Here is a 27,125-nt window from a genome sequence, read left to right as displayed (position 1 = left end):
TGTCAATCTCTCAGAGCAAGAAATCTGGACAAAGCCAAGAATAATGGTGGGACAAAAGCCCAAAAATAGGGACAGCTTTTAAAGACTACTCCTGTAAACTCAGATAGTTGCTAGAATAAAGGTTTTGCATTATGTATTTTCTGAGAGATATGAAGTCTGAAATTCAAATGTCTGAAGACTGCCATTGCTTATTATTATTTATTGACGTCAAGCTTCATGTTGGTTGTGACAAACCGAAATGCTGCCAGCCCAGCTAGCTGGAATTTTGTAAATAATTCTATGTCATTTGTAAATATTAAAATATGATTCACATGCTTGTTTTACAAATGTAAAAGAACTATATGTTATGTGGATATTAAACTACTGGTGCAGAAGTGTGTGATGAACTGTATGTTATGTACTGAGCTTCAAGAAAGTAACCACAGTGTACCCTTCTGAAAAGAAAAGAAATGTATATAAAATGTATGCCTGTACAGATGTGTGTTTTAATGGTAGACGTTGGAACATACAGCGTTAACTTGCAAACCCTCAAGAAAATAAGTTGAAATTGTTTACAATTGTGTTATCCCTGTTTCCACTCAGCAAGAAGACAGGATGTCTACAGCTAGAAGTTTTTCTATTGTCTTGAAACAGAAACAATTACTAGGTTTAAAATGTAAAAGTGCTTAACTGTTTTACGACTTCTAGTTCTAGGCAAACGTCTGAAAGAGAGATATTTTTGACACAGAGGTGCTAAATTCTACGTTTCTGTTAGCCTGGGAGCTGAAGGCAGGTGATAAAGAGTGATATGTATTATTATTAATTTAAGAACTATCTCAGAGAGTGAGTCTGTGGATTTTGTATCCTGTCTTGGAACTAGAAACATCTCCCTCATCAGCACTTTTGCCTGCGTCTTGCTCTGTAAGTCAGTCTAGGGTACAGTGATATCTTTTAGCTATAGATAGGAATATAGTAAAGATTAGTTTAGATGTTTTCTGTATTTATTTGAGACTGTCCTGCAATGTTTTTTTTAAATATTTCCTGTGATTCTGAACTCTGTAGTCACTGTGTTGAGTTATTGAGTTTTGTCTTGTTCTTTTATTATTTATTATTAAATATATTTAAACCTTTTAATTGTGGCTGGTTTGTTTAGCGATATTTAAGCTCTGAGAGCACTTGCATATGTATCTGGTGGCACTGTACAGGCCACTCTTAAATAGCCTTGCAAATCTTGGTCACACTTACCATTTGGATAATAGTAACATCACACATAAGGAAGGGCCTTAGAGTAGCTGATAAGGGATTCTGGTGGCAGTGATAACTACCTTATGGTCTGGGCAGATGGGGGCATAGGTAGTAAATTTGTGCCAGCCTTTCCCAGGTGTGTGTATGTGTGTGTGTGTGTCAGTTACTTGGGCAGGGACATGAAGCAATGGTTGAACAGAGAGAGTGCTGGGAGGACTTGGCTTGGAACCCTGGCTAATGACTCAACTCTATAGCTGTGCCAGTGAGGAGTCTTACTGGGTATCTGGAGAAAGAGGAAGAAACCAGCCCTAGACTGACTGTGATCTCTGTGTGCTCTTATGGGAAATTGTACTTTACTGAGTGTGTACTTGTCATCCTCCCAATGTGCACATTCCTCACTGGTGCTAGTGGTGAGGATTGAGGCTCCTTGAATACTGGGCCAGTTCAGGGGCCAGTATTCAAGTCTGGCAGTTTGGCAGTGGTGGGATACCCACATCACATATTAATTGGTTGATAGTGGTGAGATAGCCACATCACATATTAATTGGCTTGTAGTGATAGGGATATTGAATTCCTGTAGCTTGTGTACAGTGGTCATTGAAGGTGTTTGTACTCTTGATCAGCCACGCAGTGAACATTCAAAATTCATATCACAATTGTTTTATTTTTTTGTTAGCTTAATTAGTCACACAGAGCAGGCAAGCATGTCAGCAGAGGAGTATGGCAAGTTGACAAGGACCCAGTTGGCTGAGATGTGCCAGGCTAAAGGACTGGTACATGCCAACCTGACTAAAGCAGACATGATTGCAGCTTTAGTCACAGCTGCATTGCAAATTAGCAACCAGGAGGACAATCAGACTGGCCTTGGAGATGTACACCTCTCAGAGATGGACAGCTCAACCTTTCCACAGAGGACGTAAAAATCCATCTGGATTTAAAGAGACTTGAGCTAGAGGCCAAGCATTTGGAAATAGAAGCAGCAGAGAGACTGAGACATCTGAAGTCGGAGGAGAATGAGAAACTACAATGTCTGGAAGATGAGAAGAAACATGAAAAGGAGATGCTGACTCTTCGTCAGAGTCATGGAGGTAATGGGGAAGGGAGTAACCGAACCCCAGAAGCAAGAAAGGTCAGTAAATTTCTTCCACAATTTACAGAGGGGGATAATTTTGATAGTTTCATTCATATGTTTGAGAGGGTATGTAAACAGTATACTGTTGACCAAGGGATCTGGGTACGGTTCCTGACCCCCTTAGTCCATGGTAAAGCTGTAACTGTTTATTTATTTATTGACATTTATTAACCGGGTTAGTCCAACTGGGATTTTGTACCATTTTCAGTGGAGACCCAAGGAGAAAAGCTCCAGAAAATACAATATATAATTACAGTACAAGAAAAAACAAGTATTACAAACAATAATAATAAGCAATAGAAGTAAACAACTACATGTGAAGATTATAATTAAAAAGAGGAAATACATTTAATTTTTTTTTTTCAAAATTAAATTCTTTGTTGCTGGGGGAGAGTCAAGAGTGTCAGTAGGATCTACGGAGAGTGATGTGAGTGTGGGGGAGGGGAGGGCTAAGTAGGGTCATAGCAGGGACAGGTTCTGGAGTTGAATAAATGTGTCTTCAGTTCTTTTTTAAAAATAGTGGAGTGTGAGAGAGAGCGTATATCCAGGGGAAGTTTATTCCAAGCTTGGGCCACAGAGTGTTTGTAGAGTTGCTTACCTACAGACCTATTAGGGTGGTAGATATTGAGCAATTGCTGATTTGAGGTGCGGAAAGATCAAGAAGGGGAGTAGATAGAAACAAGGAGAGATAGAGATGGACAACAGGAGGGTTTAAAGAGCATAGAGTGCAGTATGTGAAATTGGTAGAGATGTAGTAGTTGTGGGAGCTCCAGCCATTGTAGAGAATTTAAGGCAATATAGTGGTGTGTGTTGTTTGGGGAGTTAGTAATGAATCTGGCTATTTTGTGTAGGTTTGTTGAAGTTTGTTCAGGGTAGCAGTTTGAATATTTGTGAGAAATGGGATGGCATAGAGGAGAGAGGGTAGGAGAAGTGCTTGTCCAAGGGTGAGTCTAGCCTCAGGAGTGATATAGGAGACCTAGTTTCTGATGGGTTTTCTTTATGCATTGTTGTATATGTTGATTGAATTTTAGTTCATCGTCAATGATGATACCTAAGAGTTTAGTGTGGGTGTCAGGCTGGACGGGCTGTATTATTACAAGACTTAATGACAAAGGATGATCTATGTTGAGCAAGAGAACGGGGGAGGAAGAGCAAGAGTTTGATTTTTTTGGGATTGAGGATTAGTAAGTTTTTTGAAAGCCATTGTTCGGTGGAAAGTAGAGCTTTTTGGGTTAGAGTGTGTAGGTCAGAGATGTTGTCGGCTGTTGAAATAATAGTGGAGTCATCTGCATATTGTATGAGAGATGACTGACTGCAAGAGGTGAAGAGGTCATTGGTGAAGATGTTGAATAAAAGGGGGTCTAAGATGGAACCTTGTGGAACACCAGCAGAGATAGGCAGAAAGGAGAATAGGAGGACAGCCATTTGACTGATTGTTGGTGTCCAGATAGCTAGCAAACCAGCTGAGGGTGGAGGAGGATAGGTGAAAGTTTGCAAGTTTAGATAGAAGTAAAGGATGGGATACTGTATCAAAAGCTTTGGAGAGGTCTAGAAAGAGACTGGACGTAGGTTTATTATTGCCCAGTGATTCTGCAATGGTGTGGGTATAGGAGAGTAGAGCAGGAGAAGTGCTATGATAGGGACGGAAACCATGTTGAGTAGGGGTGAGTAAGTTGTGATTGAGAAGGTGGTTTAGAAGCTGTGTATGGATACGTTTTTCTAGTATATTAGATAGGGGGGACAGAATGGCAATAGGTCGATAGTTGGTAGGGTCAGTGGAGTTGCCTCCTTTATGGAGAGGGGTAGTGTAGAAAGATTTCCAAAGAGTAGGAACTAGGTTCTAGCATAGATCTATTAATTTATATAGTCACTGGGTAGGCAATAGAGTCAGCTGCAAGTTTGAGGAAGGAGGGAGGTAATTTATCAGTAGAGAGAGAGCAGGGTTTAAGTTTGAGCAGTAGAGATTTGATGTAAGAAGTGGGAAGTGGCTGGAAGGACAAAAAAGTGTTATTGAGGGTGGGTGTTGGGTCTGGTAAGGAGTAGGAGTTAGGCTGAGAGGGTAAGAGATTTTGGATGGAGGAAATGAAGTGGGAATTAAGTAGGGTAGCTGTTTCCTCTGGAGTCGAGTTTGGGTAGGGGGATGGATTAGAGGGAGAGCCTGGGTAAAGGATGCTATTAAGTGTTGACCAGAATTTATGGGGGTTAGATCTATGTTTATGCTGGCCTGAGCTATAAAATGATTTTTTGTCTATAACTGTTTTTTTGGCAAGATTATGTAGTTGTCTGTATTTGAGATGATGAGGAGTTTGTTTAGTTTTGATCAAGGCTTTCCAGACACTGTCTCTTTGTTTCATGACAGTGTTAGTTTATTTTGAAAGCCAGGGGGCATGATTAGATTTCACTCTGATCATCCTACAGGGAGCTAGGGAGTCCAGAGTATTTAGGAAAATGCTATTAAAAGTGTCAACGGCATCATTCAAGGGAAGTTGTCTAAGGATGGACCAGTCAATATTTTGTAGAAGTGAGTTAAACTGAGAAGAGTTAAATGAGGATAGTTTCCGACGATCTCTAAAAAGGTGGGGTTTAGGAGTGTGTGCGTCATATCTTAGGACAGAGGTAGGAAGATGGTCACTAAGGGAGCCTGGTAGGGTTTTGGGCTGGTGGTAATGTTGAGGGGAGTTAGTAAAAATCCAATCTATTATGGAGCTGGAGGTAGAGTTTTTGTGGAAACGAGTGGGGGTAGAAATGAGTTTGTGGAAACCATGAAGATGAATACTGAGTAAGGGAGAGTCAGTAGAAAGTTTTGACCAGTCTATATTGACATCACCAAGGATGAGTGTTTCATAAGGTATGTTGAGATAGAACCAGGATAGTATGTTTTCGAGAATGGGTATATTGTTGCCAGGAGGAATATAGATGGAAGCGATAGCAAGTTTTTTGTGAGGATTCAGATGAAGATTAAGAATGAGGAGTTCAGCAGGGTGGAAGTTAGGAATAGGTGTGGGGTAAGGTGAAAGGTTAAGGCTGTTAGAGGATGGCTACACCACCTCCTTTCTTTGACGTTCTATTAGAGCGGTAGATGTTGTAACCAGGGGGGAGTATTTCACTGTTTGAGGTATGAGGCTTGAGCCACGTTTCTGATAGGGATAGGATGTGAGGGGTGTTGTAAGCTAACCGACAGTGTAGTTCAGTAATTTTATTTGCTAGGCTTTGAATGTTTAGTGAATAAAAGGTTAGGTGTTTGCAAGGTACTGGGAAATGGGACTGAGGTTGTATGTCTGGTTGGTTGTTGGAAGAGGGTTGTGAGGAGGAGGTAGTTAAGGTAGATAAAGGGGGAGAGGTAAGGGCAAGGTGAAGAGGGGCCAGGGTTGGGGTGGATGTCCCCTGAGGAGAGTAATTGTTTATAGAGAAAAGCACCTGATGTGAAAAGTAGATAGTATTTGGGAGGTCTAGATTTAGTCCTATTAGCTGGTTTGAGAATTTAAAATATGTGTCTTTTGTACAGGGTTGTGGTAGTAGAGTTAAATAGGTCTGGAGAGATGGAAAAAGAAGATGAAGTAGGAAAGCTGTAGTGTGCGTGCAAGGCAGGGGAACAAAAGAATGGATTTGAGAGGTAGAAGTGATAGGAGGTAGTAATAGAGAGCAAAGTGAGTAATGTTGCAGATATAAGTAGATGCAGCATGATGAGTAGTTTGGCTAAGGAGGGAAGAGAGGAACTGTAAGAAATAATTATAAAGTAGGCGAATATGTTAAGTATGATTTGATGTTGGATTGTGGGAGTGGTAATAGACAGGAAGTGGAATTGTAGTGGATGTTGGATTGTGGGAGTGGTAATAGACAGCAAGTGGAATTGTAGTGGATGGCTAGGCAGGAAGGAGAGGGATGGTTAAGTATAAAGGAAACTGTACAGGGGGTGGGTGGGAATGGGGGTAGGGTAGGGGGGCAAAGTGAGCCCGAACGTAGCAAGGGCGAACGGAGCGGGGTTAAACCCAAAAGGAAAGTCTGAGAAAAAGACAATCAGTGAAAGGGAAAGAAAAGGAGAGGAAAGTGTGTAGGGTTTTAGCTAAAAGCAGAGGTAGTGGGCCTGAGATTAGAACAGCAGGAGATAGGAAGCAAGACACAAGTCTAGAAATGTAAGGAAGAGCAGGGTAGGACAAGGTATAGGGAGTTATTAGAATATCTTACTGTGGTAAACAGGAAAACAAGCAGATTAAAGGAGGAATGGGTAAAGAGAAGAGTAGTTCAGTAAGGAGGTAAGGTTAACAGTGGAGAGGAGTAGGGCAGAGGGGGGTAGGAAGACTGAGGGATGTTCAGGTAAGAGTTGGAGGAAGAGGCAGATGAGAGGGAGCGGTCAGCAGGTGGGCTGCAGCCAACACAAGGGTAGGCCAGAGATTATAGGCAGCAAGTATAATCTTCAGGTGAGCAGTACATACTTAGATAAATTCCTTTAAGGAAGGAAACCGACTGCAGATGTTTGGCAGAAGGTGGTTTTCCGGAGAGTTTGGGCCTGAAGTAGAGTCAGGGAAACACAGGTAGCAATTAGGTAAACGTGAAAAACATAAAAATAAGACAAGTGAGTTGCAAGGGGCAATGGGAATAGGGACCAGAAGAGTGACTGAGTAGGGGAACAGTTGTAGTGAGTGTGAGGTAGGATAGGGTGAGTGTGGATATGAGTGGTGGTAGGGGGTAGAGGTGTGGGATTAGTGTGGAGGGGGCAGTGAGGACACAGAAGCAGTGAGACAATATACACAACTAACAAAATAGGTTAAAACATTGCAGGAAATGGTCCAAGTCACAAAAAATCAGTTATTGCTCACTTAAACAACAGATTATTTGCCATTAAGTAACAGTAATGCATTTAGGGTAGCAGGTAGTCAAATCACAGACAGCAGATATTGAGTCAAAGTAATGTACCAGAGCAACAGGTAGACTATCACTAAAATAACACTTTTACTAAAAAACTGTGAGATCATATATATATATATATATATATATATATATATATATATATATATATATATATATATATATATATATATATATATATATATATTTTATTCAAATGTAAAAATGAACATGCAGTTCAGATTGGGCAGATAAAGCAATTAACTGAAGTTAGGATCTGTGGTCGAGTTAATAAATTTGTGGTAGCTAGAAAATAGTAGGACATGTCAATGTAAGAGAAACACTACGAGAGAGGGACAGGGAGAGGCAGACCAGCGCGTGGTGAAAAGACACGCCAAAAAGGTCTACAGGGGAGTCCTTAAGCTCCTATCATAAAACACATGGAAAGGGTAGATAACCAACTACTGAAAGGCATGATACAGGGACCGAACCATGGTCTAACATCACTTGGCTTAGCATTAGCGACAGAGGTTTAGAGCTTACAAATAGGCAGATACATGGTATCCGGCCATCAGAGGACATTAATTAAAGAAACCTTAAAGATTAAACAGACTAAATTAGTTGACAGTGGCAAACGCTAGATGTAGGGAAAACACATATGGCAGAAGAGAAAATAGGCCTCTGAGTACATTTAGTGTAATTAAGTTAGAAATATTATGTGTGCAGTTTACTTAAGTCAGAAAAATATTATGTGTTCAGCTAGCAGCAGTATACACCATGCCTGCTTAGCGTAAGCGTTTGTGTTTGCAGCAAGGTATGGTAGGGACAAGGTATAGCAGACCAACGGTCTCACAGGGGATCAATAGAAATTAATAAAACATTCTAAAAAGGGGCAGGTAAGAACTAAAAGAGAAGGACAGTTGCAAATCATAAGTCGCATACAATAATTTACATGTAGGACAATAGCGACAGTGGTTTATTAAACAATGCAAGGCAGACACAAAAGATACAGCCTAAAAAAGACGTTAAGCCTTTAGATAGCACATTCAGCAGAATAAAATTAGCGACAATGGCGAACGCTTTCATACAGGGCAGTCACATAACAGTTGAGAAAAAAAACATTCACAGTACATTACCATACAAAAGACAGCACAATACATGCTTAGCCTTTAGATAGCACATTCTGCTGAATATGGTTAGCGACAGTGGTGAACGCTTACAAACAGAGCTGTCACAGAAAGTGGTGAACACTTACAAACAGAGCAGTCACAGAACAACAGCTGAGAAAATAACCTTTGCAGTATATTTCTAAAAGCAGTTCAGAGTAAAACTTGAAGCTGTAGTAATAGTTCTAGTGTTTCGTAACTTTTTCACAGCGAAGGAGCGGCAATAAAAACACAAATAGTGGCTTACCTGTGGAAGGCTTGGCAACATCTTAGGACAGCTCATTGGAGGGGGGAGAGAGAGTAAAAGATGGTGCTAAGGAGAAAAGCTCACCAAGGCTTAAAAGAGTGCAAAGGAGTATGGGAAACCTTCAGCAGCTCCCATACTTGGGGGGAGGGGCAGGTAAGAAAAAGGGTAGTGTAGCTGGAGAGATTAACACTAGGAGGATGGGAGAAAATACAAATAGGGGAAGGTGTGGAGATGTATGAGCGAGAGTAGTGGAGAATAGATATAATCAGAGAAGTGCAGGTTATGCTGGGGGAGAAGTAGGGGTCGTACAGCGGAATGTTACACCCAAAAGGAAAGTCTGAGAAAAAGACAATCAGTGAAAGAGAAAGAAAGGGAGAGGAAAGTGTGTAGGGTTCTAGCTAAAAGCAGAGGTAGTGGGCCTGAGATTAGAACATCAGGAGATAGGAAGCAAGGCACAAGTCTAGAAATGTATGGAAGAGCAGGGTAGGACAAGGTATAGGGAGTTATTAAAATATATTACTGTGGTAAACAGGAAAACAAGCAGATTAAAGGAGGAATGGGTAGTTCAGAAAGGAGGTATGATTAACAGCGGAGAGGGAGCCTGCAGATTAGAGGAGAAATGGGTGTGGAGAAAAGAATAGTTCATAAAGGAGGTAAGGTTAACAGTGGAGAGGAGTAGGGCAGAGTGGGGGGTAGGAAGACTGAGGGATGTTCAGGTAAGAGTTGGAGGAAGAGGTAGATGAGAGGGAGCAGTCAGCAGGTGGGCTGCAGCCAACACAGGGGTAGGCCAGAGATTATAGGCAGCAAATATAATCTTCAGGTGGGCAGTACATACTTAGATGAAGTCCTTTAAGGAAGGAAACCGACTGCAGATGTTTGGCAGAAGGTGGTTTTCAGGAGGGTTTGGGCCTGAAGTAGAGTCAGGGAAACACAGGTAGCAATTAGGTAAACCTATGGAAGGCTTGGCGACACCTTAGGACCGCTTGTTGGAGGGGGGAGAGAGAGAGTAAAAGATGGCTCTCTTTCCAAACTGTTGGATACTGACCATTGAAATTATTGAAGCTTATAGAAAAAGGTTTTGTGAGCATAGACACAAGGCAGATGCAAGTGTGTGTGAATATGTTGCTGAACTGAGCACTTATTTTCATAGTTGGGTGAGTGGATGTCAGGTCACCATTTCTGAAGGGCTGGCAGAACCTTTGGTGAGGGAACAAGCCCTTAGCACTTTCTCCGAGGACATGAGAATCTGGTTAGCTGATAGACAATCCACTACTGCAGATGAGTTAAGGAAGAAGGGAGACCCATATCTAGCAAGCAGGGCATAACTGCACAGGAAAGGGACACCCAGTGCTGCTCATGGGTCTAAGGGAACCCATGCTGGGTAGCTCAGACTGCCTCAACAGAGTCCACCAGTAGCAGGGGAAGCTACTAGTCCAGGTACACCATCCAGGTCCCAGGATTAAATGTTTTAAATGCAACCAGTGGGGCCATGTAGCATATAGATGTCTACAGAGGCAAGGTGGGGAACAAAAGGTGGGAGAGCCAGTAAGTGGGAATGACAAAATGCCAGCAGTAACTTGTCTCGAGACAACAAGGGTACCAAACTACCACAAGAGGTTATATGCTATCTTAGTGAATGGGAAAGAGGCCATGGCTAAGAGACAGACAGCCTCTGACCTAACCATTTTGAAGCCTGCAATGGTTACAGAGGAGCACTACTTGCTTGGGAAGTCTACTCCAGTCATACCTTTAGGAGGGACCCCATTCCAAATACCTTTGGCTAAGGTTCACCTTGACTGGGAGGGCAGAAAAGGAAGCAAGCAAGTAGGTGTGTTTGAGGATATCCCTGCAGATGTCCTGATAGGGAATGATTTTAATAATGCAGTACTGTGTGTGCATGCAGTTACACACAGTCAGGCTTGGAGACCCAAACAGACTGCACACTTGTAGCAGTGAGACTGAAGGCGAACCACAACTGCTTGTGGGTACTGATGTTCCCTTGGACAGAGTGACTGCAAGACCAGAGGTGAGCAGTAGTACCCAGGCTGACAGTGAGGCACCGCTGTCAGCAGATACCAGATGTCCTGTGGAAGGGGAGCTGGGAAGGGTTACAAAGACAGAGTTAAGACAGGCTCAGCTCTCAGATCCTACATTACAAGGCCTGAGGGAGGTAGCTAGTGAGGCACCTGATTCTCAAGGAAAGGGGGAATCTGTATACTGGGAAAAGGGTTACTGTATAGAGACTGGACCCCTGAGGGAGGGCTAGAGGGTGAGAGAATACAACAGTTGGTAGTGTCCAGAGCATAACGTCTGGCACTTCTAGCCACAGCCCAAGATATTCCCTTTGCAGGTCATATGGGCATACAATGTACAAAGAGACGTATTATACAGAACTTCTAGGCCTGGATTTTCCAGGGAGGTAACAAGGTACTGCAGGACCTGTGAGCGGTCCCAAAAGGTAGGCAAGGCAGGAGACAAGGTGAAAGCTCTTTTGATGCCTTTGCATGTGATTGAGGAGCCATTTAGAGGGTAGCTATGGATATTGTGGGGCCTCTGAGTACTCCAAGTTCCAAAGAGAAAAAGTATATCCTAGTGGTAGTAGATTATGCTACCAGATACCCTGAAGCAGTGGCACTGTCCTCCATTGACGCAGAAAAGGTGGCAAATGCTTTGTTAGAGATTTTCAGCAGGGTAGGGTTCCCAAAAGAAATACTGACTGACAGAGGTGCCAATTTCATGTCAGACCTGCTGGCTTGTCTGTGGAACTACTATGGGGTGAAGCACCTAAAGACCACTTCCTACCATCCCCAGACTAATGGTCTTGTTGAGAGGTTAAACTCTACACTCAAGATGATGCTACTGGCATTTGCAGACCAGTTTTAAGAGGGAGTGGGACAAATATTTGCCCCATCTGTAGTTTGCTTACAGATAGGTGCCCCAGGAATCCACAGGTTTTTCACCCTTTGAGTTGTTGTATGGGCATAGGGTGAGGGGACCTCTAGATCTGATACGAGATGAGTGGGAAATTGAGTGTGAATCCCACAAGAAGTCTAAGGCTCAGGGCACTCATGCACTTGGCCTAGGAGAACTTGGCAGAAGCCCTACAGCAGAAAAAGGTCTGGTATGACAGGAATCCTCGAGCTAGAGAGTATGTTGTAGGTCAGCAGGTAATGGTTCTCATTCCTGTCAGACACAACAAACTGCAGGCAGCTTGGGAGGGACCCTAAAAAGGTGGTAAGGAGGGTCAGTGATGTTAACTACATGGTAGAAGTGCTAGGCAGGAGGCAGGGGCACAAACTGTACCATGTTAACATTATGAAACCTTACTATGATAGGGAGGCCCTTGTGCTGAGTATTTGCAATACAAGGCAGGAGGAGTCTGAGGGCAATCTATGGCTAGAGGGAGCCAACCAGGAATATCCCAAATTACTATGGTTGAGCCAAAGGTTGCAGGCATATGATGGGAAAGTGCAACATGGTACTGGGGTCAGTAATGCCAAGGTAGCTGGAATCTCAAGACAGGGAGTCGGGTAAGGTATTCCCAGATAGGCTCATCCCTCTCAGGCAATATTTCACAAGGGTCACTTGAAAAACTAGCTTGAGTTCTCTTGGTGGGAGAAGTGTGACAAACCGAAATGCTGCCAGCCCAGTTAGCTAGAATTTTGTAAATAATTCTATGTCATTTGTGAATATTAATATGATTCACATGGTTGTCTTACAAATGTAAGAGAACTATATGTTATGTGGATATTAAACTACTGGTGCAGAAGTGTGTGTTGAACTGTATGTAATGTAGTGAGCTTCAAGAATGTAACCACAGTGTACCCTACTGGAAAAGAACAAAAATGTATATAAACTGTATGCCTGTGCAGATGCATGTTTTAATGGGAGAAGTTGGAACATACAGAGTTAACTTGCAAACCCTCAAGAAAATAAGTTGAAATTGTTTACAATTGTGTTACTAGGTTTCAGCTCAGCAAGAAGACAGGATATCTACAGCTAGAAATTTTTCTATTGTCTTGAAACAGAAATAATTACTAGGTTTAAAATGTAAAAGTGTTTAACTGTTTTACGACTTCCAGTTCTAGGCAAACGTCGGAGGGATGCATTTTTGACACAGAGGTGCTAAATAAAGAAGTTATGTACTTACCATAACATTCCATGTTTGTTGTCCTTGATCTCGCCTTCCTTCTTGCTGTTTGGGTTCCGTATACTACAGCTCAAGAACTTTTACTAGCTTGAGGCTAGCCCATATCCCAGCATGCCTAGTGGTAGTTACCCAGATCTCGTTTGTGATAACCCAGTACTAGACCATACAATTAGGAAAAGGTGTACTCTATTTTACATATCGGAAGACACCTACGTATAAAGGTGTAAATCATCCACAAGAATAAGAAGGGGAGACTAGGACTAACCAAAAGGTATGGTAAAAAGGAAACTCCGCCAGTATAACAAATAAAACACAAGGAATTCCTCTCGATTCTCCAGGGGGGAAGGAGGGGGGACGTAAGAAGGAAGACGAGATCAAGGACAACAAACATGAAAAGTTATGGTGTTTGGGACAGAGTCCCCAGCACCTGATTCTTGGGTGGCTCACTGGAAAAAACTCTTCAGGACCGTGGAACCAAGGATGTCCTGTTCTGGGGGGCCACATCTACTTTGTAATGAGTGATAAAGGTATGAGGATTAGCCCATGTAGCTGCCACACAGATCGAATCCAAAGGTAGCCTGGCTTAAAAAGCAATAGAGGTAGCCAAGGCCCTTGAGTGTCCTTTAACTTTCCCCTGGAAGTTTTTGTTTATGCAAGTCGTAGACATGTTTTATAGTGTCTGAAAGGCATTTAGATAAAGTCACCTTTGAGACTGCACAACCTTTTTAATTGTCCGCAAAGGATATGAACAATTGGTCAGATTTTCTAAAGTCCTTGGTCCCATCTAAATAGAAATTTAACTGTCTATGAATGTCCAATTGACAAAGCTTATACTCTGCCTTGTTGCCATGATTGGGGAAGAGAACAGGAAGCTCAATTGATTGATTCAAATTTTAGTCAGAACATACCTTGGGTAAGAAAGAGGGGTTGGTTCTGAGAGAAACCCGATCTTTACAGAAAATCAAGTACGGGGGATGAATAGATAAGGCCTGTAATTCTGAAACCCTTCTAGCCAAGGTAATTGCAACCAAGAAAAAGGTCTTCCAAGTCAGAAATTTGAGCAGACAAGAAGCAGATGGTTCAAAGGGGGGGGAAGAATCAGAGCGTCTAAAACTAAATTTAGATCCCAGGGTGGAAGAGGTTCTCTTATTGGAGGACTTAAGAGGGTAGCACCTCTTAGAAATGCCTTACATAGCATATGGGACATGATATTGGACCCTATTTTTCCCATATGGAAATTAGAGATGGCAGCTAGCTGAACCCGGATAGTTGCTGCAGCTGCTCCATGCTCAAATGTTTCAGCAAGAAATTTGAGAATCTTTGAAATGGGTGCAGTAAAAGGATCAACCTGATTTTTGTTTGCCCAACAAGAGAACCTCTTCCATTTATTAGCATAAAGTTTCCTAGTAGTGGGCTTATGGGAGGAAATCAAAATGTGTTGAACTGCCGGAGAAACATTGGGAAGCCTGGCTAAGACTGGAAGTGGAGGAACCAAGCTGTCAGCTTGAGAGTTTAAATGGAAGGATGGAGAGCCCCCGACTGATGCATCAAGAGATCTGGCACTGGAACCAGGATCCAGGGCTCCCTCAGCAGGTGTGGCCAAAGGAACGGGAATCATATCTGATGAGGCCAGTAAGGGGCAATGAGGATTAACTTGCAACCAAACGACTATGCTTTCTGAAGAACCTTGGGGATCAGGGGCGTCCCTGGGTGTCTGTCCTGGTGGTGGGACTAGGGCAAAGTAGCTGCTGCATTTGTTGTTGAGAGGGGTAGCAAACAGATCACAGCATGGCTGGCCCCATTTGTGAAAAATCAAGTTCACAACTTCCTGCTTCACAGACCACTCGTGAGGCATCAGAATAGCCCGGCTGAGCTTGTGCTATCACGTTGGATTTCCCTGGGATGTGTGTTGCAACCAGAAAGCAGTGGGAAGACAACGCCCACTGCCAAATTCGTAGAGCCTCTCGTCACAAGGGCTAAGACCTGGTTCCACCCTGTTTGTTGATGTGCCATACTACCGACATATTGTCGGTCTGAATTGCTATAGTCCCTGTAGGTAGAGAGTCCTGAAGTGCTTGCAATGCCAGAAGCACCGCTCTCATCTCCAGGACATTGACGTGCAAGTGGTACTCATGTTCCTGCCATGTCCCTTGAACAGTCTGTCCCAGATAATGACCCCCCACCCTATCCGGGAAGCGTCTGTGATCACTGTTGCTACAGGTTTGCGGGGTAGAAACAGCCTGCCTATTGTTACCATAGGGGAGTGAAGCCACCATTCCAGATAGTTTTTGCAGGATTCAGTGATCAGAATTTGATGTGACATGGGTAAATTCTGGAATGACCATTGTGCAAAGAGGAGCCACTGCAGAATTCTCATGTAGAAGCGAGCCATAGGGACCAGAGTGATTGCCACTGCCATAGAACCCAGGACTTTGAGGATAAATCTTGCCTAGACTCTCTTTTTTGTCAATAGCTTTGCAACTTGGCGACGGATTATTAATACTCTTTCTTGAGGCAGCTTTGCTATCAGAATCCTTGTGTCTAAATCTGCCCCTATAAAGGTAATATATTGACAAGTCAACAAGGCAGACTTTTCATAGTTTATGGTGATCCCGCATTGAGAATAAGAGCGAATTGTGGATTCCCTTGCCCTGATTAGTTGATGCTCGGTGGTGGCAGTAAGGAGCCAGTCATCTAGATATGGAAACATCCAGAATTCTAGATGCCTCAGGTGAGCCATAACTACTGCCATGTATTTGGTGTGCACCCTGGGTGCTGTGGTGAGACCAAAGGGCAGCACTCTGAACTGATAGTGACTGGCTCCCAGCCAGAAGCGTAGATATCTCCTTGACCGTCTATCCATTTTTATGTAGTAGTACGCATCCTGGAGATCGATAGAGCACATCCAATTGTCCTGTCCCAGAAAGGGAAGAATGGACTGCAGTGTTTCCATCTGGAACTTTTTTTCTTGACTGATTTGTTCAGCCTGCTGAGATCCAATATGGGTCTCCAGTCCTCTGTTTTCTTTGGAACTAAAAAGAACCTTGAGTAAGTTCCGGATCTGATTTGGTCTGAGGGAACTTCCTGGATGACTCTTTTTCTTAGCAACCTTTGAACCTCTAGGTTTGCTTGATCCCAAAGATTGGGTGGAACATCTGGGATAGAGTGTTGTCTTTTTGACAGGGGAAGATGGGAGAAGGGGATATTTTAACCTCGGGATATTATCGATAGTACTCATGTATCTTCTGAGATTGTCTGCCAGGCTTTTGGGTACAAGGATAATCTCCCCCCAGACTGTCTCCGGAGTAGGACCGTCGGGCCTCCCTTCAGGAGTGCTGGAAGGCATCTCTGTCTCCCTGATTCTGTGGACCCCCCCTACCGTGAGAGTGGTGTCTTTCGTTATTTCCCCCTCTGTCCCTGGGGAAAAATCACCACGTGTGTCAAGCAAAGCTCCTAGGATTTCCGGAACCACATCTTTCTGCTCTTCTGGCCCTTAGCATAAGGCCTAGATTGAGCAGAAAAATGTACTCCAATGGCATAGAGAGTTTTGCCATCCTGTTCACACCTGGTAAGAGTCTCTTTTACCTGAGGCCCAAATAAGGACGAGCCGTCAAAGGGGGCATTGGTAAAGGAAGACTTGAAGGGCTCCGCAAAATGACAAAGGCGCATCCTGGAGTATCTGCATAAGGCCACCCCTGTGCCTGCCACCCTGCTCGACCCATCAGCTGTGTAAGAAATTAGCTGCATGGAGGAGTTAACCACCAAAGTCAAGGTCACAAGCTGAGAAGCCACCTTGTCCAAGTCTCTCGTAACTGTAGGATTCCGCAAAGTATCTCTTAACTCTTTAAGGAGATCCCTTTGAAGTCTTGTAAAGTGTGACAAATAGTTCAGCAACCTGAGTGTAAAGGTCATTGAAGAAAACATATGCTTCCCGTATCTGTCCATTGTAGAAGACTCTATTTGGCGGATGGACAGATGAAGTTTCCACTAATTCCTTCTTGGTGGCTGCTACCACCACCATAGCATCAACAGGAACACCTTTGGATAAGAAGGCTCTGTCTTCAGGGGCTGTAATGAATTTATTGGGCCTCTGTGGAACTGGTTTCATCATGTCTGGAGAGCTCCAAGCCTTCCGACTCACTACGTGCAATAGTGGGTCAAAAGGAGGAGATACCCAAGAGGTGGAGGGTCGGGAACCGAATGCATTCAGGTACATTGACTCATCTTCAGAAGGGGCAAGGGACTTCCAGTCACCCCTCTAAGGATTTCTAAGATGTCTGTAAAGGAGACATCTTCACGGGGGGACCGTGGGAACCCTTCTGAATCATCCAAGTCTGTGTCTGATGTCAAGGACTCAGGGGAGTCTACATGCTTCCTCTTGCAAGTCCTCTTCTGAGGGACCTCCTCCAAGGGATGCTTAGATGAGGTTTCAGAAGAAGTGGGATCGCACAATGGGGCGTCCTGGAGCATGGGTTCCCTACGCTTGGGGAGGACGGGAGGTTCGGAGGTGGACACCGGAACCGAAGGCAAAGGAGCCAAGGGGGCTGAGGGTGGAGCAGTCTCAGCTGACAGCATGCTCCTCATCACCTTGAACACATCACGGTCCTGACCCAAAAGAGTCCCCGGCTCCGACGAAGCCGGAGACCTCCTCTGAACTGAGGGCGATGGCTCTGAGGCTGATGTAGGAGCCGAACTGACCTGCGCCAAAGCTCCGGGGGAGAGTAGGGTCGGACAAGGGTCCAATGCCGCTCCCCCATCTTGGAGCAAACACGGGAGCATCAGCTACCAGATCCCTTGATAGAAGGGGGTATATCGAGAAGATTGGAGTGGTAGCCATAACCGAAAGACGAAGGAGGTAACCAGAACCGATGGTTCCACTTCTACGACTTCCATACACTCCGGCTCTGAGCTCAGAGGAGTCGGAGGAGGAATCAAGACAGGTGTTGGTTGGGCTGTCGGCACCATTTCCATCTGGGATGGGCAAGAAAGTATTTTAGCTAATGCTGGTGTCCTAAGAAGCCTTTTCACCACCCTCCCACATCATCATCCGAGAAGCTCCTGGATGACCGAGAGGAATGAGTTGAAGACCGGTGACTGCCTGCCACAGATTCTAATAAAGGAGTCTGTGGAACAGACCGCACCAGTTCCAAAGTAGGAGACCTGGATCATTTATGAGACCTTACTGGCTCCGAAACAACAGATGGAGCCATAGGTGAGAGTGTCTTGTTGGAACTGAAAGTCGGGCCCAACTAAACTTGTAACTTGTCCTTCTCTTTAGACGGTTCCGAAATCGGAGCCGAAGAGGATGAAGGTTTGGGTTTTTCCAATTTTTTTGCTCTATAGCAGCATAATAGGGGCCCTTCAGTAACCCTCTTAAGATCAATTTGTTCTTTCTCTCCTGCAGGACTGGTGAACTAAATGCATGGCAAATAGAACACAAATCCTGCAGGTGAACAGGCCCTAAACAATACACGCAACTCGTGTGCCCGTCCATAAGGGACATCTTTTGAAAGCACAAATCGCACTTTTTGAAACCCAAAGGTTTAGATTACTTGGTAGAATCTTTCACCATAATGTTGAACAACACTATCTAAGGCTAGACCAAAAAAAACACACTACTAACTAGATAAACTAGCAAATACGGACAAAAAAACTTTTTTTTTTTTTTTTTTTATAGACAGGAAAGAAGAGAGGGGGGAGAGCCTCAGTTAAATGGTGAACTCCGCACCTAAGGAGAGAGACTAATGTAAACTGCAACTCCTTAAAACTTTATAGATATGAAGGAAAGCAAGAAAAACGAAGAACCCTGTAAGTTAAACAGGTTTAGAAGAGGGGAAAGGGCCAGAGAGAAAACTGTCAGTCCACAACAAAAGCAAGTCACTCGGACGGGATAGGGAAAGGTAGAAATACGAAGGACAACTACTATTAACAAGTTAGACAAGATAAGAGCAAAAATTTTTCTTCAAATATATAATAAAGAGAAAACACTTAGCCTGAGCCAGTATCTGCAATCTGGATGCTGCAAGCGGCAAACGAGATCTGGGTAACTACCACTAGGCATGCTGGGATAGGGGCTAGCCTCGAGCCAGTAAAAGCTCTTGAGCTACAGTATACGGCCGAGTCGGAGCCGAGGGTCAGCTCCAAACCCAAACAGCAAGAACGAAGGCGAGATACGGACAACATAATATTCTGCATTTCTGTTAGCCTGGGATTTGAAGGCAGGTGACAAAGAGTGATGTCATCCAGCTGACCCAGCAGTAATGTGTATTATTAATTTAAGAACTATCTCAGAGAGTGAGCCTGTGCATTTTGTATCTTGTCTTGGAACTAGAAACATCTCACTCATCAGCACTTCTGCCTGCGTCTTGCTCTGTAATTCAGTCTAGGGTACAGTGATATCTTTTAGCTATAGATAGGAATAGAGTAAATATTAGTTTAGATGTTTTCTGCATTTATCTGAGACTGTCCTGCAATGTTTTTTTTTAAATATTTCCTGTGAAGTATTGTCTTGTTCTTTTATAATTTATTATTAAATATATTTAAACATTTTAATTGTGGTTGGTTTGTTTAGAGATATTTAACCTCTGAGAGTTCTTGCATGTGTATTTGGTGACATTGTACAGGCCACTCATAAACAGCCTTGCAAGTCAAGTCTTGTTCACACTTAACCATTTGGATAATAGAAACATCATATAGTAGGATTAATGACCCATTGGGAAGGGCCTTAGAGTAGCTGATAAGGAGTTCCGGTGGCAGTGCTAACTACCTTATGGTCTGGGCAGAAAGGGGCATAGCTAGTAAATCTGTGCCAGCCTTTCCCAGATGTGTGTTTGTATATAAATCAAATCTTAAAGTGTGTGTGTGTGTGTGTGTGTGTGTGTGTGTGTGTGTGTGTGTGTGTGTGTGTGTGTGTGTGCTACTTGGGCAGGAACACAAAGCACTGGTTGGACAGAGAGAGTGCTGGGAGTATTTGGCTTGGAACCATAGCTAAGGACTCAACTCTATAGCTGTGCCAGTGAGAAGTCTTATTAGGGATCTGGAGAATAAGGGAGAAACCAGCCCCAGGCTGACTGTGATCTCTGTGTGCTCTTAAGGGAACTTGTCCTTTACTGTGTGTGTACTTGTCATCCTCCCAATGTGTATGTCCCTCACTGGTGCTAGTGGTGAGGACTGAGGCTCCTTGATTACTGGGCCAGTGCAGGGGAGTCACATTAGTATCCCACAATTCCATCAGAGTGGGTGGAGTTAAGTGACCGTATGCAAATTTTTTGTTAATCAGTGTCTCTATTTTTGGCCATTTATATCTACTTTTCATGGGCCTTTGTCCAGATTTTTGATGTTTCCAGGGTTAAGAGGTATGGGTAGTGATCAAGGCTTTATGCATATTGCTAATCAAACTCAGGTAATTTGTGTAGCGGTCAAGGCTTTATGCATCTATGGCAACAGAAAACCTAGTGTTCTGGCATTAAAGTGCATAACAGAGGACCTGTTATCTATTCTAAAGCATTGCCCCTTCAAAACAGATGTAACTTTGTCCTTTTGAAAACCAGACACACTTGATGAGCAAAGTAAACTGCTAGACCTTCTGAATCCTGCTGTCAGTATGGTGAAACAATGAACAATTACAAATGATTAGCCAAACCAAATACTGTTGTTGCAAAATGCTTTTAACTAATTTTCCTGCCAAACACAAAAGCATTTTATTCCCAATTTCAGTGTATTACTCCACTACAGTCCTTCACTAATTATGCCAAAATGACTCGTGTTAAGGTTGTAAAAAATTACTCGTAAAGCATCTTGGAAATAAGACTATTAACGCTCAGCAAAAATCAGGCTACTCATGTATACTAACCATGAAGAGTCACCCTGAGCAAAAACACAGAATATACCACTCTGAACCACAGCAGCACAACGCTGGATAAGTTGAGGGTTACAGCAATTTCTAACATCACTAGAGCCCTAAGGAGTGTACTTCCTGACAAATAGAGCTATAACATGGTATTGGTCCATGAGGAAGTGAATGACTTGAGACATAAACCTTGAGGGACATGCACAAAAAGACATGTACGAACGTTCCATGCATGTTACAAATGCAGGTAAGACACTGCTCCTCCTCAGTGGAATCCTTCCTTCTCCTTGAATGAAGTCTAGATACAAAGAAACGATAATTGGTTTTAATAATTTGGTTAATTAGCTGCTGCCGTTCCAGGGGTATCCTGCAAGAGACAGTATGTAAGGACTAACTAATCTGGATGGCATAGGGAGGCAAGGATGGGGGAAAACATTGGGGGGGGGGTCACTGGGGGATGTCTGTGAGTGGAGAGAGCAGTAGGCAGCCAAGGAGGCAAATGCAGTCCTTTTCCTAAGGCACCATTTCACCTAAGACCGGTCCCGTACATGGAGTTGTAGTAATATAACATCATTACAATTAAATGTCAGTCACTGTGCATACCTCTCAATGAAATGGACCAACTTGGTGTGGCAACAGGACTGTAGGAATGCAGGAGTACTACAACTGCACTTCAGTCTGTGCATACTACTCCTAAAGCTTTATAGCATGAACTAAAAGATTGCTTAGGATGGGTAACAGTGGTAGGGTGACAGACTGGAATTGTAGTGTTCAGTACCCCCCCACCCCCACCGTGGCATTTGTTGGAGACACCAGAATGCCAACACTAGCCCAAACAAAATTACACTTACAGTTTGGAAAAGGTATATTTTTCCAAGCTTTTGTAGAAAAAACATTAAAAGATCATTTAATCCACGGGGAAGTCATACACAGCAGTAAAAGCATTTTTAAGTCAGTGCAATTTCTCTCTCTCTCGCTTACTCTTCCTGCTTGACTACTTATCAACAAAAATTATTTCCATCATTTCTACAACCAACATGCTTTACAATTTATTACATTTCAAGTGGAGTACTTCTTGTCTAAACTAATATCATTATATTCAAGGATTGTCAAACTAATTTCAGTATATTCAAGGGTGGTCTTTACTGAAAAACAATATATATTCAAGAGGCTAACATATTTTATTCTTGTCAGGTCACATTAGTGGGTACCCCTTAATTTCCAAATAATCATAACCCAATCAGGTATCAGAGTTTCCCACTTTCAGTTTATTTTTTATACAGAAGAGAAGCAAAAACCTATTCATGACATTTTCACATTATGAACTCTCTTTTAATTTGTGAAATTCAGGACCGTGTCTTTCAGGTTTCAAACACAGAACGTAAGAATAGGAAAGCACAAACAACCATCTAAAACAGCTACTCTCTCGACATAATAATTAGGTCCTAAGGGTTTTATCATTTTAAGCAAAATGAGCTACACAAAAGGGCAAGTGGTACACCCCTTTCTCTAAAAAAAAAATTACCCTGTTTTTGAATACTGTATTTCAAATGCAAATGCTTGTCTAATAGGATGAACCTGTTCAGATTTACTTTACTCTCTTCTGAGTAACCAAAACATTCGGAGTGCAGCATTTTTTTCTCATTAGTCTTTTCCTTGTTCTGTGGTACTGACCATCAAGTGTTTTCCCCACCTGTACTTGAGCCCCATGTGCCCACAGCAGTGTTGAGAGCCCCAGTGTTGAGAAACTCTCAGTTCTGAAACAGAAAGATGTCTGGAAGGGCTATCATTCTGGAAGACATCATGAACTTATGCTCTCACTAGCTTTCCAGGAACTAGTGAAATATTTTTATTTAATTTTATTCTTTTATACTTAATACCTTAAGCCAGCCGCAGTGGTACAGCGGTAGCATTGTTGCCTCACAGCAAGAAGTTCTCCTGTTCGATTCACGGCTGGGGTGCCATCTGTGTGGAGTCTGCATGTCCTTCCCGTGGTCAAGTGGCCTCCGAAAGACATGCATGAATGGGCGTGCCTTCACTGAAGGTTGGACGTCGGGCTGGCAACTCGGCACCATAAAAAAAAAAAATCTGCTGCCAATCATTAGCGGACCGGAGTTCAGCTGTGGCGACCCCTAACCAGGAAAAGCCGAAAAGACAAAAAAAAAAAAAAAACACCTTAAGCCCTGTCTCTTGGCGGTGATGTCGACACTTGGGTCACTGTAAGAACCACCTATGCACCTTTGTCTGCATGTGCATAATCCTCCACATGCACAGTAAGGGCTACCATCACCGGCCTGAATGGTCACGCCCACATCCTCTCCTAACCAGTTACCCACTGCAGATCTGCCCTTGCCCACCATCAGGGGTCAAGCCATCTGTGGAACAGCTAAGGATGAACATCCCACAAGGATAAGCATGCCCATCCTCCCTGGCTGTGCTGTCAACTGCCTGAGTAACTATTTGAACTCAGGTCACCTGGGCCATAGTCATGGCTTTATCCCTCTATGCACCAGTTGTAAGCTTGAGCACTATATGTAAAAGGAAAGTACATTAGGCCTGATTTTCTCATATCCATATCATAGGAAGTCGCAATGTATCTGAACTGGTGATTTGGAATTCTAGAGAGACTAAGTCCAACTTAATACAATCTAAATATCCTCTGTGACAAGTTCATGGAAGCAGTGGCTATGAAATGTGACCACATTATCATTCGCTGTGGCTGTCTGCCATTGTACATAGAAGAAAAATTACAACAAATGCTTAAGCCGACCAATGTCAGCTCTTTGAAATTATCAGTTAACAGTTTTACTTACTGACACATGTTGTACCTAGATGTCCCCTTGTATCTCTGAAAAGTCAAATACAGTGAAGGTACTTGAAAGCATGTGTGAAGGCCTCTCTTTTAGGGGATTTACCTTACAGCTGAACAAAATAGGAGAGTTGTTCCACAGGGGCAGTCATGACCTATAACAACAGCCATAAAGAAAGTCAAGCAGCTACAGCTCAAGAAGGAGGAAACTGATTAGTGGAAAGGAGGAATAAGAAAGGATTGATTCAGTAACTATACAAGAATGCTACTGCTTGCCACATTAGTCACATTAGACACCCACTGGTGCACCTACGCATGATGTACAGTGGCTGGCAGTGAAAGACAAACTAAGCATTTCATTCCTGGACAAAGGCAGGTGTTGCTCCAGTAGAGATCCTGACATCTGACAAAGGCCAAAGAGCAGCCCTACCTGTAATGAATTTGAATCCCAACATACACCTATAGCCAAGGTATGCCATGCTGGTACATGGAAAAGGAATGCACTGCACTACAGAAAAAAAAATATCTAGCTGAACATGTCATCTCCACCCAATATGCCCCTTACATGACTTCCCACATGTGAAATGTCCTGACCACAAAATATAGCTGTTACTAAGGTCATTAACAAAATCAGTGATAGGGCAGGCATTCTTTTATACGAGACTAAAACTAGAAAAATCAACATGACAAAAAGAAGTTTCAAGGAAATTCAATAATAAAATGGGCATACCTTCCCTTTATTGCATACATCTCCAACTCCAACACAAGTCACCTGAAATAGAAAATATTATCATCATTTACTGCAGTGCACAGTTTCTACTGAAACACACTTAGCTTTTTGTATTTCATTTAAAATCTTTTTTTTTTTTACTACATCACACTCAGAACAAGATATACCATGGCTCATTAAAAATACTTAATGTTATAGATGAGCAATACATTCTTCTAGTTTTACATATTCTCCCATACTTTCTTTGAATCTATGATTTTTTCTACACAGTTTTTCCTCTCTAATACCATGAATGCTGTACCATTTACTTTACTGTAGGCAGAGGGGCTAGCTGAAAATTATAACAGATGTAGGAAGGTAGTAAAGCATGAAACATCAAATTCTCAATAAAATGGCTGTGGAACAGAGGTGTGCAATGATACTGAAAACCATCCAAGGTGTAAAGGTTACCTTGTTGACTACAAGCATACTTCAAAGACACAAACAACAATAAAATATGTACAACTGGACAAAATGCACTGCAGTCCAACCACATACTAGAAAAGGAACCATAAAAAAGGAGCAGCACAGCAGGAACAACAGGAAAATGACAAATTGCTAGAAAACCAAGACTTTAAGACATTATGGTTTTACAGTGGATTTTTATAACATATATGAGGGCTTCAGTTTTCTTTTTTTTTTTGTCATTTCTCCACTAACCTCTGAGCCTCCAGAAACTTCATCAGAAGAAATAACCAGAAACCTAACTAAATTTATACAAAAATACAATTTCATTAAAATGATTAGATAAATGATGCACTAAAATTGTAAGTTCAACCAATATTAAACATGCAAGACAACTGATAACTCTGCTATTCTCTTTCTTTGAAACACTGTTTACAGAAATGTGATCATTAAGTCCTGTTTTTTTTGCCTGCATTTAACCTTAGCTGCCAGATCACTTCTAGAAATTCCAACTTATTCTTTCAATAATCACCACTCACACTTTTTGGAATCTTTTCTAAAATGAAAAAAAGGCATATTTTTCAAAATGAACTCAGACCCCAGAATGTTTAATAAAAGCATTATCACTGTCAGCATTCTTGATACAACACTTGTGCTCCTTTATTTTCAGCTTTAAACGTCTTCTCGTCTTTCCAACGTAAAATGCTTCACATGAGCAGGACTTTCCAATGCAGACACTGCCACATGTTAGCTAAAATCCTACATGCAACCAATAGACCTGGGGTAGACAGTACTGGTAATGTTAAGACATCTGAGCATGTAACACCACAGTCTGCATGCACCACATTTAAATATACCACATCACCACTGGTGTCTACTAATGTTGGAATTAGTATTTTGTTTTAAATATAGTTTTAAAGTCATACTTCTTTTGAACAAAAATTTGGGAGAAAAAAAGGGCTAGATGAACCCAGTTCTTAAACAGGTTCCAGTTCTTAACAAATAGTATTCTGGATGGTTTTGTTATCCACAGAAAAATGGTAAAGCCATTTCAGGTGTGTGGTTATAGCTGCTGTTATGGCAACCTGCATTCATGTCTGTAAGAGTTTCTTTAGAGATATCCTCAAAAAATAGTATGGTATCCCCTATCTAAATACATTGTTTTAACACTGTCAACTCCCACAAAAAACAAAGCATTATCAGAAATTAGATGAGACCCACAAACCAAATGTATCTTAACCAAGTCATAATTTAACCACAAATAGTGGTTACTACTAAAATATATAGATATTGGAAAACGGCAGTTTGCTATATAATGAAGAACCATAAGAATTGTTAATTTTATCTGACACAAATGTAAAATCTTTTTCTGAATAAATGTAAATGGGTCAAACTAATCATGTCATTGTAATCAAAAATGGTGAATTCACTAACAAAGAAAGTGTCTATAAAGAAAAATGTTTAGGCTTTCCATGTGAATTCTCCTCCCTGAGACCTGTTCTGTCATCCCTCTGGTCTGTCCAGTGATTGCAAGAAAGGCACAGACTGAAATCCAAATTAAACCTTCCAATGCCCAGGCTGCCAACTGAACCCAAGCCTGCTGAGCTTTTAATTTCTGTTCAGTTTTGCTATAACATTTATTCATTCTCATCTCTTTTTATTTATTTAGCTTTGTTAGCTGAGGTAGAGCATCAGTTCAGATGGACTGATTTCAGGCTGAGCCCGGACATAACAGCACAACAGTTTTACAAACATGAGGCAGACAGAAAAAGTACAGTTTTGTACCTACCATAAATGTAGATGTTCGAAGATCACATTTGCTGTGTCCCTTACTTATGGGTAGTCCGGCTGTCCTCGTCGCCGAATACCAAAGTATTAGGCTTGGGCGTCATCATGGCGCGCAGAGATGACATCAGGGTATTTTCTTGCCCCAGATGTCAGAAGGAAAACAGGATACCTCCCAAAACATGCCCAACAACAACCATCACCCAAACCATATTACCATGCCAAACTATAGAGGGGAAGGAGAGAGGGTGACTGCTGCAATGTGGATCTTCTTCATCATACATTTTATGGTAGGTAAAACTGTACTATGTTCTTCATCTCACATTGTTGCAGTCCTTACTTATGGGTAGAATCCCAAAGCAAGAGGTAAAGGGAGGATGGCAAAATCATAAAGCATTAGGGGCTGCTAAAATGCCCTGTAATTGCAGAGGCAAATCCAGCCCTAGACTTAGAATAAAGAGGAAGGTGGTAATGCTTGGAAAAGTATGTACTGAACTCCAAGTGGCTGCTTCCAAAATATCTTTTGTAGCTACCCCCTAGAAGGGCAGTAGAAGTGGCAGTAGCTCTAGTGGAATGAGGTCTGATTCCAGCGGAACCTCCTTACCATGATGGGAATAACAGAAAGAAATACAAAACCCAATCCATTTAGAAATAGTTTGTTTTGAAACAGGTTTCCCTGAGAACCCAAAGCAAAAGAAACAAACAACTGCTGAGACTGCCTGAACCCCTTGGTTCTGCTCAAAT

General features: G+C 42.4%; 1 protein-coding gene across 1 annotated transcript in view; it reads right to left on the bottom strand.

The window, feature by feature from the left end:
- The window catches only part of ITFG2 (integrin alpha FG-GAP repeat containing 2), a 989,737-nt gene that overhangs the window by 847,614 nt on the left and 114,998 nt on the right, over positions 1 to 27,125 (bottom strand). The window contains exon 3 of the mRNA XM_044087619.1: positions 24,153 to 24,194. Within this exon, the coding sequence (XP_043943554.1) occupies positions 24,153 to 24,194 (42 nt within the window). The remainder of the gene's footprint in view (positions 1 to 24,152; positions 24,195 to 27,125) is intronic.

The sequence above is a fragment of the Protopterus annectens genome, chromosome 11.part0, assembly GCF_019279795.1.
Source record: "Protopterus annectens isolate FY-2018-M chromosome 11.part0, PAN1.0, whole genome shotgun sequence".
In the NCBI taxonomy this organism is placed as follows: domain Eukaryota; kingdom Metazoa; phylum Chordata; order Ceratodontiformes; family Protopteridae; genus Protopterus; species Protopterus annectens.
Note: the sequence above shows the minus strand (reverse complement) of the source record. Positions and strands in the feature narration are given on the sequence as shown.